The 15,668-nt window shown below is 43.5% G+C and overlaps 1 protein-coding gene across 1 annotated transcript in view; it reads right to left on the bottom strand.

The window, feature by feature from the left end:
• LOC134934764 (alpha-2,8-sialyltransferase 8F-like) overlaps positions 1 to 10,988 on the bottom strand; it is a 65,564-nt gene extending 54,576 nt beyond the window's left edge. The window contains exons 1-2 of the mRNA XM_063930129.1: positions 10,844 to 10,988; positions 10,420 to 10,500 (exon numbers count right to left, since the gene is read on the bottom strand). Of these exons, the coding sequence (XP_063786199.1) occupies positions 10,420 to 10,500; positions 10,844 to 10,941 (179 nt within the window). The 5' untranslated portion in view covers positions 10,942 to 10,988. The remainder of the gene's footprint in view (positions 1 to 10,419; positions 10,501 to 10,843) is intronic.
• Positions 10,989 to 15,668: the final 4,680 nt, after the last annotated feature.

Raw genomic sequence — 15,668 nt, 5'->3', positions numbered from 1 at the left:
AATTGGGTAAAACCATGTTGCACTGCAGCGTGGGCAGATATAACATGTGCAGAGAGAGTTAGATTTGGATGCGGTGTGTTCAAACTGAAATCTAAATTGCAGTGTAAAAATAAAGCAGCCAGTACTTACCCTGCACAGAAACAATATAACAGAAACGCATTCTTCATCAAAATCGTGAGTGCTGGCTTGTTTTGCTTTTTCCAATGAGCTGGAAAAGTGAGTGCCTCTATGTTATTTTACTGCCTTGCACCATCTACTCATTTATGACCATTGTTTTGAGTGCTGTCATTTTTTCTTTTATATACAGTATATACACTGCTCAAAAAAATAAAGGGAACACTAAAATAACACATTCTAGATCTGAATGAATGAAATATTCTTATTAAATACTTTGTTCTTTACATAGTTGAATGTGCTGACAACAAAATCACACAAAAATTATCAATGGAAATCAAATTTATTAACCCATGGAGGTCTGGATTTGGAGTCACGCTCAAAATTAAAGTGGAAAAACACACTACAGGCTGATCCAACTTTGATGTAATGTCCTTAAAACAAGTCAAAATGAGGCTCAGTAGTGTGTGTGGCCTCCACGTGCCTGAATATATCACAAGTCCCCAGGAGAGTCCATAATCTGAAACATATAGAGGGTTGAATTCCACCTCGTTACTACCTCTTGCATCAGGTGATGGCAGGGCATGTTCAAGAGTGTTTGCTGACACTCCAGTCTTCGGCACACAGTTGTGGAATGTCAAAAGTGGCCTGCAATTTTTCGGGCCACCAACAGCATCTCCTGCACACCCCTGTCGTTTTTCAAATAATTTTGCACCACCACATTTTTTGTAAGTGCAAAACATGGGGCGTGCTGGAATTTGCCCAGATGTAATGCACGTACAATATTGGTGGCATTGTCAAATATCACAAGCCCACGGAGAGTCTAAGTAGGGTAAGCCATTGTGCGATGATGTCCCTCAGTTTCCGTAAGAGGTTGTCAGCTGTGTGCCTCTTACGGAAACCGGTGATACACAGTGTAGCCTGCCTAGGAACAATTTGGCATTTGTGAGATGCTGCTGCTGGTGCTGCTGCCATTGTTGCTGCGGAAGGCAATACAACTACCCAATGGGCTGTCACAGTCATATAGTCCTTAGTCTGCCCTGCTCCACTTGTCCACATGTCCGTGGTTAAGTGGACAGTGGGTACAACCACATTTTTGAGGACACTAGATGGGATTTGGTACCGGGGACACACTCCCTCTATCAATTGTCTAAATCCCACTGCACCAATGGTGGATACCGGATGCACATCTAACACCAGCATAGTTGTTATGGCCTCAGTAATCCGCTTTGCAACAGGGTGACTGCTGTCTTATTTCATCTTCCTCGCAAAGGACTGTTGCACAGTCAATTGCTTAGTTAAAGTAGTACAAGTGGTCTTCTGACTTCCTCTATGGGGAGACGATCGATTCCCAGTAACAACAACAGCAGCGGCAGCTACAGTAGGCATACCACTCAAGGATCACCCGGAGGAATCCTGGATAAGAGAGGACTCGTCAGTCATGCCAGTGACATGGCCTGCAAAACTACTTCCGTTCCTGACTGAGGAGGAAATTGACTTTGAGGAAGTTGGTGGTGTGGATTGCAGGAGCTTGGATACAACAGGAAGAAGGGAATTAGGTGTCAGTGGACCGCTTAGGCTCTTACCCAAAGTTTCTGAACTTGACTATGACTTATGATAAATGCACTGCGGGTGACGTATAGGGGAGCATGTTCCTAGGTGGTTAATGTCCTTACCCCTACTTTTTATGGATTGACAAAGGAAACACATGGCTTGACACCTGTTGTCCGGATTTGTAGAGAAATAATTCCACACCGAAGAGGTGGCTTTTTTGGTATTTTGCCCAGGCATGACAATGGGCTTTTTCATCCCATTGCCAACAACTGTCTCCACTGGTGCCTTATTCAAACAATACAACATCACCATCAGAATCCTCATCGCCAACTTACTCCTCAGCGCCAGCTACACCAATATCCTCCTCATCCTGGGGTACTTCTACAGTGACATCCTCAATCTCAATATCAGCAACTGAACTGGCGGTGCTCCTCCCAGCACTTGCAGAGGGCGTGCAAATGGTGGTAGGAGCCTCCTCTTCCCATACAGTCTTGGGATGGTCAGGCCTTGACATCGCAACGGCGGACAAACTTGGACTCTCCTTGGGGATTTGTGATATCTCTGAACCCCTTTGTTTTTTTCATGTGCTTTGACAAGCTTAATTTTTTTACATTTTTCTAGTTGGAGGAGGGCTTTCATCTTCATGAGAAGCTGAGTCACCAGTCATGAACATAGGCCAAGGCCTTAGCCTTTCCTTGCCACTTCTTGTCGTGAATGTCACATTGCCAATTTTACATTTCTCATCAGAAAATTTCTTTTTTTTTATTGTTATTAATTTTTGCTTCTTTGATTTTACATGCCCTCTATGACATTGGGCATCGGCCTTAGCAGACAACATTGATGGAATTGCATCGTCAATGTCATGACTGTTGGCAGCAGCAGCTTCAGCACTAGTACTAGGTACTGGAAGTGGTTCCTGATCAGAACAGTTCCCCTTTATTTTCACAGCACCACTGTAATTTTACAGCACACAAGACAGGGCCTGTGTACCTTTATTTTAACAACATCCCTTCAATATAAAATACTTTTACTCACACAGAACGCCATTAACCAAACTACACCAACGTACAAAACTTTGCTTATCTAAAAATGTCTCCCAACCCGACCTCTTCACTCTTCACAAGATCTGTGTCTCTCATCCACACTCACTACTCGCTCCCACTCACGATTGCAGGACTTTCATCGGGCTGCACTCAGTCTGTGGAATGCCCTACCACGTACATTAAGACTCTCCTCTAGTCTCCAAACCTTCAAGTGTTCACTGAAAACTCACCTCTTAAAGCAAGCGTATCAAATTTCTGAACCGCCCACATAACTTTCATAAACCTTCCTATCAAATTGCATCCACTCTGCACAGTCCACACATATCCTCACATGTCATCTCATCCTTCCTCTCGACCCCGGTTCATCATTGCTGTATGACAATATCATACAGCCCACCAAGAACCTTTGCAATTTGGTGGACAACTAAGCAATTGATAGCACCTATCCTTGTGTATCCATGCCTATTTCCCTATAGAGTGTAAGCTTGCGAGCAGGGACTTCCTACTTCTATGACTGTTTGTTATTACCCAGTTTTGTTATATCATTGTTTTTTTATATCATTGTTATTTCCAATTGTAATGCGCAACAGAATTTGTTGCGCTATATAAAAAAACTGTTAATAAATAAATAAATAAATAATAAATAACAGCACCCCTGAATTTTACAGCATATGGACAGGGCCAGTGTACCTTTATTTTAACAACAGCACCCCTGTATTTTTACAGCATACAGGACAGGGCCAGTGTACATTTACAATACCCCTGTATTTTTTACAGCATACAGAACAGAACAAACACCCCTATATCTTTACAGCATAAAGGACAGGGCCATCACTCCTGTATTTTAACAACATTCCTGTAATTTTACTGCATACAAGACTGTACCTTTATTTTAACAAAAGCACCCCTGTAATTGTACATCATACAGGACAGGGCCAGCACCCCTGTATCTACACACAACCCCTGTATTTTTACAGCATACAGGACAGGGCCAGCACCCCTGTATTTTAACAACATCCCTGTAATTTTACAGCATCAAGACAGGGCCAGTGTACCTTTATTTTAACAACAGCATCCCTGTAATTTTATATCATACAGGACAGGGCCAGCACCACTTTATTTTTTACAGCACCCCTGTATTTTCACAGCTCCCCTGTATTTTTACAGCATACAAGACAGGGCCAGTGTATCTTTATTTTCCTAGCAACCCTGCATTTTTACAGCATACAGGACAGGGCCAGTGTACCTTTATGTTCACGGCACCCCTGTATGTTTACTGCATACAAGACAGGGACAGTGTACATTTATTTTCACAGCACCCCTGTAATTTTACAGCATACAAGACAGGGCCAGCATACCTTTACAACACCCCTATTTTTTTTTTACAACATACAGGAAAGAACCAGCACCCCTGTATTTTCACAGCACCCCTGTATTTTTACAGCATTCAGTACAGGGCCAGCACCACTGTATTTTAACAACACCTCTGTAATTTTACAGCATACAAGACAGGGCCAGTATACCTTTATTTTAACAACAGCACCCTTGTAATTTTACAGTATACAGGACAGGACCAGCACCCCTGTCTTTTCACATCACCCCTGTATTTTTACAGCATACAAGACAGGGCCAGTGTTCATTTATTTTCACAGCACCCCTGTAATTTTACAGCATACAAGACAAGGCCAGTGTACCTTTACAACACCCCTGAATTTTTTACAGCATATAGGACATAACCAGCACCCCTGTATTTTCACAGCACCCCTGTATTTTTACAGCATACAGGACAGTGCCCCTGTACAGCACCTTGACAGGACAGCAAAACCCATGTACAGCTGCAGCACCCCTTAACAGCACAGGACACCACAGTGACAGGACAGCACCCCTAACAGCACAGGACACCACAGTGACAGGACAGCACCCCTAGAGAGAACACACTGACCCCACCAGATGCCACCACCAGCAGAGAGACAGAGGTCTATCTCCCACACTTTCCAAGTCCGGAGTGAAAATGGCGGCGATGCACCGCTCATTATATGGAATCCAAAACTCAGGAGAATCTGACCGCGGGATGATGACGTTTTGCCTCATTCTGGGATCCGAGTCTGGCGGGAAGTCCTGAGCTGGACTCGGTTCTCGGCTTGGATCGTGAAGTTCAGGGGGGTTCGGATCTTGGAGATCCAAACCGGCTCATCTCTAATTATTATGGTAGCATACATACAGTGTGTATGGTATAAGTAGATGTATATGGTAGCTCTTTATGAGCATCGTTTGGTATGGCGTTATTGTTTTTCAAACTTGTGTCATGGGTGGGAAAGAAAGTAGACACACATTCTCCCATAGCGAGCAACTTTATACAATCTCTGTGAATGTGCAGGTGGAATAAAATGTATAATTTACCCATTGTGTAGTAAGAACTTGGTGTAGAATATGTTAGAGAAAACAAGAAGAAAAGTATTAGTTTTATGTAAAATCATGATGTTTTATTTTGTGATGGGTGAGACAACTATAAGTCATGGGTGGGACACAGTGCAAAATTATTTTCAGTAACACTTATTTTATGCACAGTATGTAAAACAAAAACAGTGCCCTTCTATTGTTACATAATCATTTTTTTTGTAATTTAACATGTTCATCTTATTACAAATATTATTGTTTTGAGTACAGATTTTTTTGCTTTTACATTCCTCTAATAACCCTGTCAGACACATCTGCCATAGCAAAAAACTCAATAAAAAAACTGTCTCTAACTTTTTTAAGACCTGGTGCAGGTAACACTGCAAGAATCTGATCAACATTTACAAAATGAATAGAATTTTAATTTGTTTTGAACAGTTTTCTATTTTCACTAACAACCATCAAAAGCATTACTTTCCAGGACCCAAAATCTTCACAGGAGCTCTGTGCAATGCAAGTTTATCTGTAGTGAGGAGTATTTCTGGAAGATGTATCTGTAAACCGCCAGTTAATACTAACAAAGTCCATGGACAGGGAACAGGAGGAGAAAGCAAGGTGCAAAGAAACCATCCACCAAACAGTGGTTGGCAGACCTGTATTTCTATATGTTCCATAGAATAACCCCATAGCCAGCTAGGGGTGTAAGGGAGGGAGTCCAGTGTCCCCCATGGACTCAGAGAAAATAATTCTACTGGTAAGAACAAAAATCCCATTTTATCTTTCTTCCATGGGGACACTGGAATCCATGGGACGTCCCAAAGCTTTACCTGTAATGGAAGGAATGCTCCTGTGCTGTGCGTTGGACCTCTCTCAGAAACAAGTATCATTAGAGGCGAATGAGTCCAAGCAGTAGAGAAGGAGTAAGGAATGAATGAAGGACCACATAGAGGTCAATGATGTTCTGCAGAGAGACCTCGCTCAGCCACTAAGTAGGCACCAGGCGATTGAGTGGAATGGTTCATAGCAAGTCTAGAAGCTCCCGGGCCCCACTATACAGTAGGTATGTCCCTGATCACCCCTTAAAACACACAGAAGCCTTTATAATACCACTCAGTATGCACAACACCACCATAATACTTTCATTATACACAGTGCCCTCCACCATAACACCCCTCAGTGCACACAGCACCCTGATTTTACACTCCACCCCTCTCCATCCCCCACACTACCCATCAGTGCATACAGCAACCTGATTTTACACCCCACCCCCTCTCTATCCCCCACACTACCTCTTAGAACACACAGTACACCCATATTTCATTCCAGTATACACAGACCCCCTTCTCCCATACTAGCTCCCATATTAAATTCCATTATACACAGCCCCCTCCCCATATTACCCCCAGTACACACAACACACCAGTGAAGTTAGGTGGGGTGAGGCAGGTGAGGCAGAGCGTTCCCTGTCATACTAACGTATAAAGCAGATATTTGACTATATATAAAGGATATAAAAAATGCAAAGAATATATTAGAAATATCTTATTTGTAATATTCCAATAATTTTTATAGTTAAAGCTCTGGACCAAAAAGTCTATGACAGGTTAGGCAATGCCCCCCCCCCCCCCCCCCCCCCCGCCCTCAAATCTTTTTGGCTTATCTCTTCTCAAAGCTCACCAAATCTCCTGCAGTATATACTGCTGCACCTGTGTATACTGCCCACATGTATATACTGCTGCACCTGTGTATCATTCCCAACTATATATATATACTGCTGCACCTGTGTATAACGCCTACATATATATACTGATGCACCTGTGTATAATGCCCACATGTACTATATACTGCTGCATCTGTGTATACTGCCCACATGTATATACTGCTGCACCTGTGTATAATTCCCAACTATATATATACTGCTGCACCTGTGTATAATGCCTACATGTATATACTGCTGCACCTGTGTATAATGCCCACATGTATATACCACTGCACCTGTGTATAATGCCCACATGTATATACCGCTGCATCTGTGTATAATGCCCACATGTATATACCGCTGCATCTGTGTATAATTCCCAACTATATATATACTGCTGCACCTGTGTATAATGCCTACATGTATATACTGCTGCACCTGTGTATAATGCCCACATGTATATACCACTGCACCTGTGTATAATGCTCACATGTATATACCGCTGCCTCTGTGTATAATGCCCACGTGTATATACCGCTGCATCTGTGTATAATGCCCACATGTATATACTGCTGCACCTGTGTATGATGCCCACATGTATATACCGCTGCACCTGTGTATACTGCCCACTTGTATATACTGCTGCACCTGTGTAAACTGCCCACATGTATATACTGCTGCACCTGTGTATAATGCCCACATGTATATACTGCTGCCCCTGTATATAATGCCCACATGTATATACTGTTGCACTTGTGTATAATGCCCACATGTATATACTGCTGCACCTGTGTATAATCCCCACATGTATATACTGCTGCACCTGTGTATAATGCCCACATGTATATACTGCTGCACCTGTGTATAATGCCCACATGTATATACTGCTTCACCTGTGTATAATGCCTACATGTATATACTGCTGCACCTGTGTATAATGCCCACATGTATATACTGTTGCACTTGTGTATAATGCCCACATGTATATACTGCTGCCCCTGTGTATAATGCCCACATGTATATACTGTTGCACTTGTGTATAATGCCCACATGTATATACTGCTGCCCCTGTGTATAATGTCCACATGTATATACTGTTGCACCTGTGTATAATGCCCACATGTATATACTGCTGCCCCTGTGTATAATGCCCACATGTATATACTGCTGCACCTGTGTATAATGCCTACATGTATATACTGCTGCACCTGTGTATAATGTCCACATGTATATACTGCTGCACCTGTGTATAATGCCCATATGTATATACTGCTGCCCCTGTGTATAATGCCAACATGTATATACTGTTGCACTTGTGTATAATGCCCACATGTATATACTGCTGCTCCTGTGTATAATGCCCACATGTATATACTGTTGCACTTGTATATAATGCCCACATTGACCCTTTGGCTCATATATTGTGTGTAACTCTGGCTCTGGTACTAACCAGTGTCTCCTCAGCCATTTACCTCAATGCATGTCCCAGCAACACCCCCATAATACATTCCATTGTACACAGCCCCCTCCCCATATTACCCCCAATACACACAACACCCCCATATTACATTCCATTGTACACAGCTTCCTCCCCATATTACCCCCAATACACACAACACACCCATATTACATTCCATTGTACACAGCCCCCTCCCCATATTACCCCCAATACACACAACACACCTATATTACATTCCATTGTACACAGCCCCCTCCCCATATTACCCCCAATACACACAACACCCCCATATTACATTCCATTGTACACAGCCCCCTCCCCATATTACCCCCAATACACACAACACACCTATATTACATTCCATTGTACACAGCCCCCTCCCCATATTACCCCCAATACACACAACACACCTATATTACATTCCATTGTACACAGCCCCCTCTCCATATTACCCCCAATACACACAACACACCTATATTACATTCCATTGTACACAGCCCCCTCTCCATATTACCCCCAATACACACAACACACCTATATTAAATTCCATTGTACACAGCACCCTCTCCATATTACCCCCAATACACACAACACACCTATATTACATTCCATTGTACACAGCCCCCTCCCCATATTACCTCCAATACACACAACACACCTTTATTACATTCCATTGTACACAGCCCCCTCTCCATATTACCCCCAATACACACAACACACCTATATTACATTCCATTGTACACAGCCCCCTCTCCATATTACCCCCAATACACACAACACACCTATATTACATTCCATTGTACACAGCCCTCTTCCCATATTACCCCCAATACACACAACACACCTATATTACATTCCATTGTACACAGCCCCCTCCCCATATTACCCCCAATACACACAACACCCCCATATTACATTCCATTGTACACAGCCCCCTCTCCATATTACCCCCAATACACACAACACACCTATATTACATTCCATTGTACACAGCCCCCTCCCCATATTACCCCCAATACACACAACACACCTATATTACATTCCATTGTACACAGCCCCCTCCCCATATTACCCCAATACACACAACACACCTATATTACATTCCATTGTACACAGCCCCCTCTCCATATTACCCCCAATACACACAACACCCCCATATTACATTCCATTGTACACAGACCCCTCTCCATATTACCCCCAATACACACAACACACCTATATTACATTCCATTGTACACAGCCCCCTCCCCATATTACCCCCAATACACACAGCACACCTATATTACATTCCATACATTGAAATAACGATCTGGACCATCTAACTATTAAAAGCAATTGACAATTAAGTTTGAAGTTTGCTAATACTGATATTTAATTAACTATGGCTTTATTTTAGTTTTAACTCACTGGAAACAATAAATGTAAAGCCAAACTCCTTTCATGACAATACATTTAGCCTGTGCAGGTTCTATAACTGTCGGTCTCAATCTTGGTGGTCAGTTTGTCACGGGTGGGACAGCATAAAAAAAGGTTGAAATCCCGATATTGCAACTGTATAATCCAGTAAATGATGTTTAAAGTAAAAGATGTTTAAAGATCTTAAGCAAATGCTTACTTCTACCCAACTGTACCTCGGACCTCAGAACCCTTCTCTCACTACGAAAACCTCTGTATATTTTTTGTCACGGGCTGGACAAGTAAAGTGCTCTGTTCTTGCAAGTTAAATGCTGTACATAAAGTTACCATGTCAAACAAATTCTTAGATGCATCTTGAAGTAGACACTTTAAATAGCATCCAGACTCACTAAGGACTTGCAGAACATAAGCAGCTGATACACACTGTATGTAATGGGGGCAACTGTGGAAACAAAACGACTTCAGGAGTCAGCTATCAACATACGCATATGTCGTAAGACAATAATTGGTGCTGTCAAAATTATTTTTCTTTAATGGAGCGTTAGATTTTAGGTATTTACTAACAAAATAACTGAAAACTGATATTGATTGACCAGGTTACCTTCTCATGGAAAACCCCAAATACTGATGTTAATTGCACTGTTCTGTGTCACAATAATGAGGAATTACAAATTGCACTTCATTATGTTATTATTCCAATGGAACGAAATATTTAGTAAATAAGAGAGATAACTCACTTTTTCATAGTAGAATTTAAAATATAAGACTTCAGGTCCACACATTCAGCTGCTGACATCGGTAATTGTGTTTTCCTCGTCCTTTAACATTTAACAGAAAATTCCTTATACAATAAGAAATATTTTGCGTAGAAAGAACTTTCATTTATTTACTGTATGCCTTGTCTCTCCTATATCTCCTGTCTCTCCTGTCTCTCTCTAGTCTCTCTCTCTCTCTCTCTCTCTCTCTCTCTCTCTCTCCCTCTATATCATTCACTCTCTACACATCTCACAATCTATCTGTACGTCTCTGTTAATCAGCCTTCGCTCCTAATCACTATTCTATCTCTCTCTCCAATCTCACCCTGTCTCACCTCCGCTCTGTCTACTTCACACTACAGTATATAGCGTTTATTTAGCTACCATAGTAAATAGTATTCTTTACCTAGGACGCTCCTCTCCATGGATCCATAAATACTTGTAAAAGCCATAGCACACCAGCACAGTGATCAGGATCAGGAGGAGCTTCCTACGATGCACCATTGTATAATATAACACACCGTTGTTCTGTATGCATCTGTGTCACTTCTCTCCAGGTCTGGATCCTGTGTAAATAACTACACTTTGCTTCTGTACCTGTCTTACCTGCTGTAGGTGTGTCACTTTTATCCAGGTGATACAACACTCCAGGTGACAGTCTGACTGGGATCTCAGAAACAGATCTCTCTCAGTCCTGCTCATCTCCTAGTCTGTGTCCAGCTGGAACACTTTGTAGCGCTCAACCCTCTGCCCAGCTGATAGACACCCCCTACATATCTACTTCTTGCTGCTGGTGGGGCACAGGTACACCAAAAATGATGTCACAAATTTTTGCCAAATTCAAACTCCCACCTTATAAAATAAGCCTCAGAGCACTGTTCAAGTGCCAGTGTATTAAGCTCCTGTACTCCAGCATCAACAAGACAATGACCCCAAACATACCACCAATGTCATTAAGAATTATCATCAGGGTAAAGTAGAACAAGGAGCCCTGGAATTGATGATATGGCCCTCACAGAGGTCTGATCTCAACATCATCGAGTCTGTCTGGGATTACATGAAGAGACAGAAGGATTTGAGCAAGCCTACATTCACAGAAGTGGTAAGTTCTCCAAGATGTTTGGAACAACCTCCCTGCCGAGTTCCTTCAAAAACTGTGTTCAAAAACACTGCAAGTGTACCTAGAATAATTGATGCTGTTCAGAAGACAAAGGGTGGGCAGACCAAATTTATCTTCTGTTCATTCACTTTGAATTTTGTTAATTGATAAAAATAAACTATTTGCACCAGGACCTCTAGCATCTGTCTCCTGCTCTGCGATGGCCATTTTGGGTGGGCATTTTCTACACGGCAGTCTCCCCTGCAGCCCCGATGCTCCCAAGCCACTAAGGGGGGCTTTTTTATGCAAACCCCACAACCACCAGCACTTGCCCATCTACATTAAAAAAAAGCAACCCCTTGGCAACAAGCATGAGACCCCTGGCAGCGAGCAGATATACCCCATGGCAATGAGCAGGAAATCCCTTGACAATAAGCATGAAACTCTTGGCAATGAGCAGGAAACCCCTTGGCAACAAGCATGACACCCCTGGCAGCGAGCAGGAAAACCCCTTGGAAACGAGCATGAGACCCCTTGGCAGTGAGCAGGGATACCCCTTGTTATCAAGCATGACAAACTGGCAACAGCAGATAACCCCTTGGCAACAAGTCGGAAACCTCTTGGCAATAAGCATGAGACCCCTGGCAGTGAGCATGGAAACCCCTCGGCAACGAGCATGAGACCCCTGGCAGTGAGCAGGGAAAGCCCTGGCAATGAGCCTGGAACCCTTGGCAACGAGCATGATAACCCTGAGATGAGCAGGTAATTTTAAAAGTACTGTAATTAGAAGCCTTACTGTTGAGCACAATTTTTAAGGGGCATTATTGTGTGTGAGGCATAACTGTATGTGGCATATTGTGTAATGGGCATTACGGTGTGTGGCATAATGTGTAATTGGCATTACGGTGTGTGGCATATTGTGTAATGGGCAATACAGTGTTTAGCAAATTGTGTTTTGGCAATTATGGTGTGTTACTGTGTAATGGGCATTACGGTGTGTGGCATATTGTGTAAGGGGCATTGCAGTGTGCGGCATAATGTGTAATGGGCACTGTGAAGATACCAGGTTCCGAATTACTGAGGCACAGGGGTAGATGAAAAACAAACAATGTTTTTTTGAACAGAATGGGTTATAAACAGCACACCTCTGTAATCCAATTCCCCATGACAATTCCCACCACAAACTCCTAACAGAACATTACTTGGAGCAGAGAGTCTCTCCTACACCTCTCTAGTTAGCTCTACTTAAACCTCCCCAAGAAGCTTCATATTGCAGGGATGTCTGTGACTTCTTTGTCGTAGGATCTTATAGTATTGGAATACAATACATATTCTTATCAAGGTGATTACATCAGCCAGAGAGCCACCATGTCTGGTCAGCTCACTGTTGGACAATAGGGAGTAAACAAGAAGGGACATTAGTACCTAATATGACTCACCCTTTGAGTGTCCACTGTGGTGTTAGTAAACAATAGGAAACTTGGTCTAACATGAATATATTATCTAAAGGGTGACAGATAATATAACACAATTGCATATATTAACAATATTAAGATTGATTAACACAATATTAGGTGAGCAGCAATGGAGAATGAACAAACAGACAAATTGAATGAATACGGATATGGGTATAAAAAGTACATATTTGACATGGGAAATGAGGCATAGCTATATTAATTGTCACAGACCTCTCATTTCCACACAGGCTTTATGGTGTGTGGAATAATGTGTAAGGGGCATTAATATAAGGATAAAAAATGCCAAATAATGTAGGGAGCATGATCAGGATTTTTATTTTTCCTGTGGTGGCTAATGTCTGGGCAGGCAGATTGCAAAACTGGGGTATAAGGTAGTCTTTTCCTGCAAGGCCATACCTGTTGAAGCAATGGCATGCACCATACAATAAGGCCACACCCCTTTTTTTCTTACACAGGAAAAGTCTTTCTTCTTACAAAGATGCCCCGCCCACTGTAGCTCCTCCCAAACTACTCACAGCTCCCCCCACCGCTGCCCACCCTGGGGAGTTCCTGAACCTATTTTTCTACAAAAATAGCAATGTTTAATATATATATATATATATATATATATATATATATATATAATCTCACAATAACACACACATCTGCATATATGTATTTTTATCACACACACATAGCATGCATGTGCACAGCGTACTTGCAAACACACACACAGGGCATACACGTAGAATACATACATACACACACACAGCATACACATATGCACACTCATACACACAACACGCGTATAAACACACACAGAGCATACACACACATGCAGGACATCACCATCAAATAAGTCACCATCATTTATTGTAGTTCTCTACTGCGGTTACCGTCACATCAGATATTGCCCCAGTCCCCCCCCCCCCCCCCCACACTCACACACACACACACACGCACACTCCAGCTGCGGCTGCTAGCACCCCTGACACAGAAACACACACCTGCAGGGTAGTGGCGTCAGAAGGAGGGTGGGGGGGGGGTGCGGCTGGCACCCGGGTGTCACCCGCCGAGGGGTGACACCAAAGTGCCGGCTCCTGCTCAGTGACAGAAGCCAGGTGCAGCAACCTGGCTTCTGTCACCATGTAGAAGCTGGCACTGAAGAAATTACAGTGTCCGGGTGCAGGCTGCATCTCCCGGACCCATGATGTGTCAAAAACGGGTGTCGGGACAAGAACCCACGCCCCTGTCCCACGAATCCACGCCCTCTCCTACATTCAGCTAGCATTCTTCCTGCACTTCGCTCATCTAAAGAATTCGGTAAGCTGCGCCAATGGATTGAAGGGTACAAGGGGGGGTGGGGGGTGGGCGTAGGCTCCAGGTACTCGGACCGTCAGCGTGTGTATGTATGCTCTGTCAGACACTCCACTAGCTCTCAGTCATATGGAGAATCAAGTTTGAACTTCAGTAGGGTGACCATACTATCCCTTTCACCTTGGACGCTCATGGATTACACAGGTTCTGTGGCTGGCTGACTTCAAGCCTACATTTCAGCTGGTTTAAATCAGCCACAGAAGTTGTGTAATCCATGAGCGTCCCAGGTAAGAGGGATAAGATGGTCAGCCTAACTTCAGGATCTGTGTTTTGATGAGCAGTGGTTTATTGTACAGGCTTTACAAGCTGGAGATGTTTAGTAATGTGGGAACTACACAGGATTTAGGCCCTCATTCCGAGTTGTTCGCTCCCTAGCTAGTTTTAGCAGACGTGCAAACGCATAGTCGCTGCCCACGGGGGAGTGTGTTTTAGCATAGCAGGAGTGCGATCGCTTGTGCAGCAGAGCGCCTGCAAACACATTTTGTGCAAAACAAGACCAGCCCTGTAGCTACTTACTCTGTGCGATGATTGCTGCGACGAGTGACGTGGTATTGACGTCAGATACCCGCCCTGCAAACAACTGTCCACGCCTGCATTTTTCCAAAAACTCCCAGAAAATGGTCAGTTGACACCCAGAAACTCCCACTTCTTGTCAATCTCCTTGCATTCGGCACAGCGACTGAATGCGTCGCTAGATCCTGTGCAAAAGCACGTCGGCCGTTGTACCTGTACGACGCGCGTGCGCATTGCGGTGCATACGCATGAGCAGATTAGCCCCGTTTTGCCATGATCGCTGCGCTGCGAAAATCCATAGCGAACGATCAACTCGGAATGACCCCCTTAGGACAGACACAAGCCAGGAGAATATAATGCTGGGAACAGGAACTGATTAATTAAGCTTTCACATCACAATGCCGGGTCACAGCCAGGAATTGGAAACGAGTCCTTCCTGGGTGCAGTGGTGCCAAGAGAGGGAGGGAGTAGGTAGATATTACCCAGGCCCGGGCATGACAGGGGGCTCAGACCAGAGCACACCAGCAGCCATTTTGTATTGGTAAAAACATTTTTTTACATTATAAATCATTGAACGGGCGGGCATGCAGGCGGCGGGTCAGGGCAATGGGATGGGGGGTGTATGTGTGTGTCATCTGGCTGTGTGTCCCATGTCGTAAACATCCCCTGCAGCCACTTCCAGCTGTCACCCCACTGATAAGATCTAGCAAGATGATCATCATCTCGTGAGTCAATCTCTGCAGTCGGCTCTGAAAGGCCTCTTCAGTATAAGCAGGCTCTAGGCA

The sequence above is a fragment of the Pseudophryne corroboree genome, chromosome 6 (genome assembly GCF_028390025.1).
Source record: "Pseudophryne corroboree isolate aPseCor3 chromosome 6, aPseCor3.hap2, whole genome shotgun sequence".
Classification (NCBI taxonomy): Eukaryota; Metazoa; Chordata; class Amphibia; order Anura; family Myobatrachidae; genus Pseudophryne; species Pseudophryne corroboree.
The sequence above is the reverse complement of the archived record's forward strand: the minus strand, read 5'-3'. Positions and strand labels throughout refer to the sequence as shown.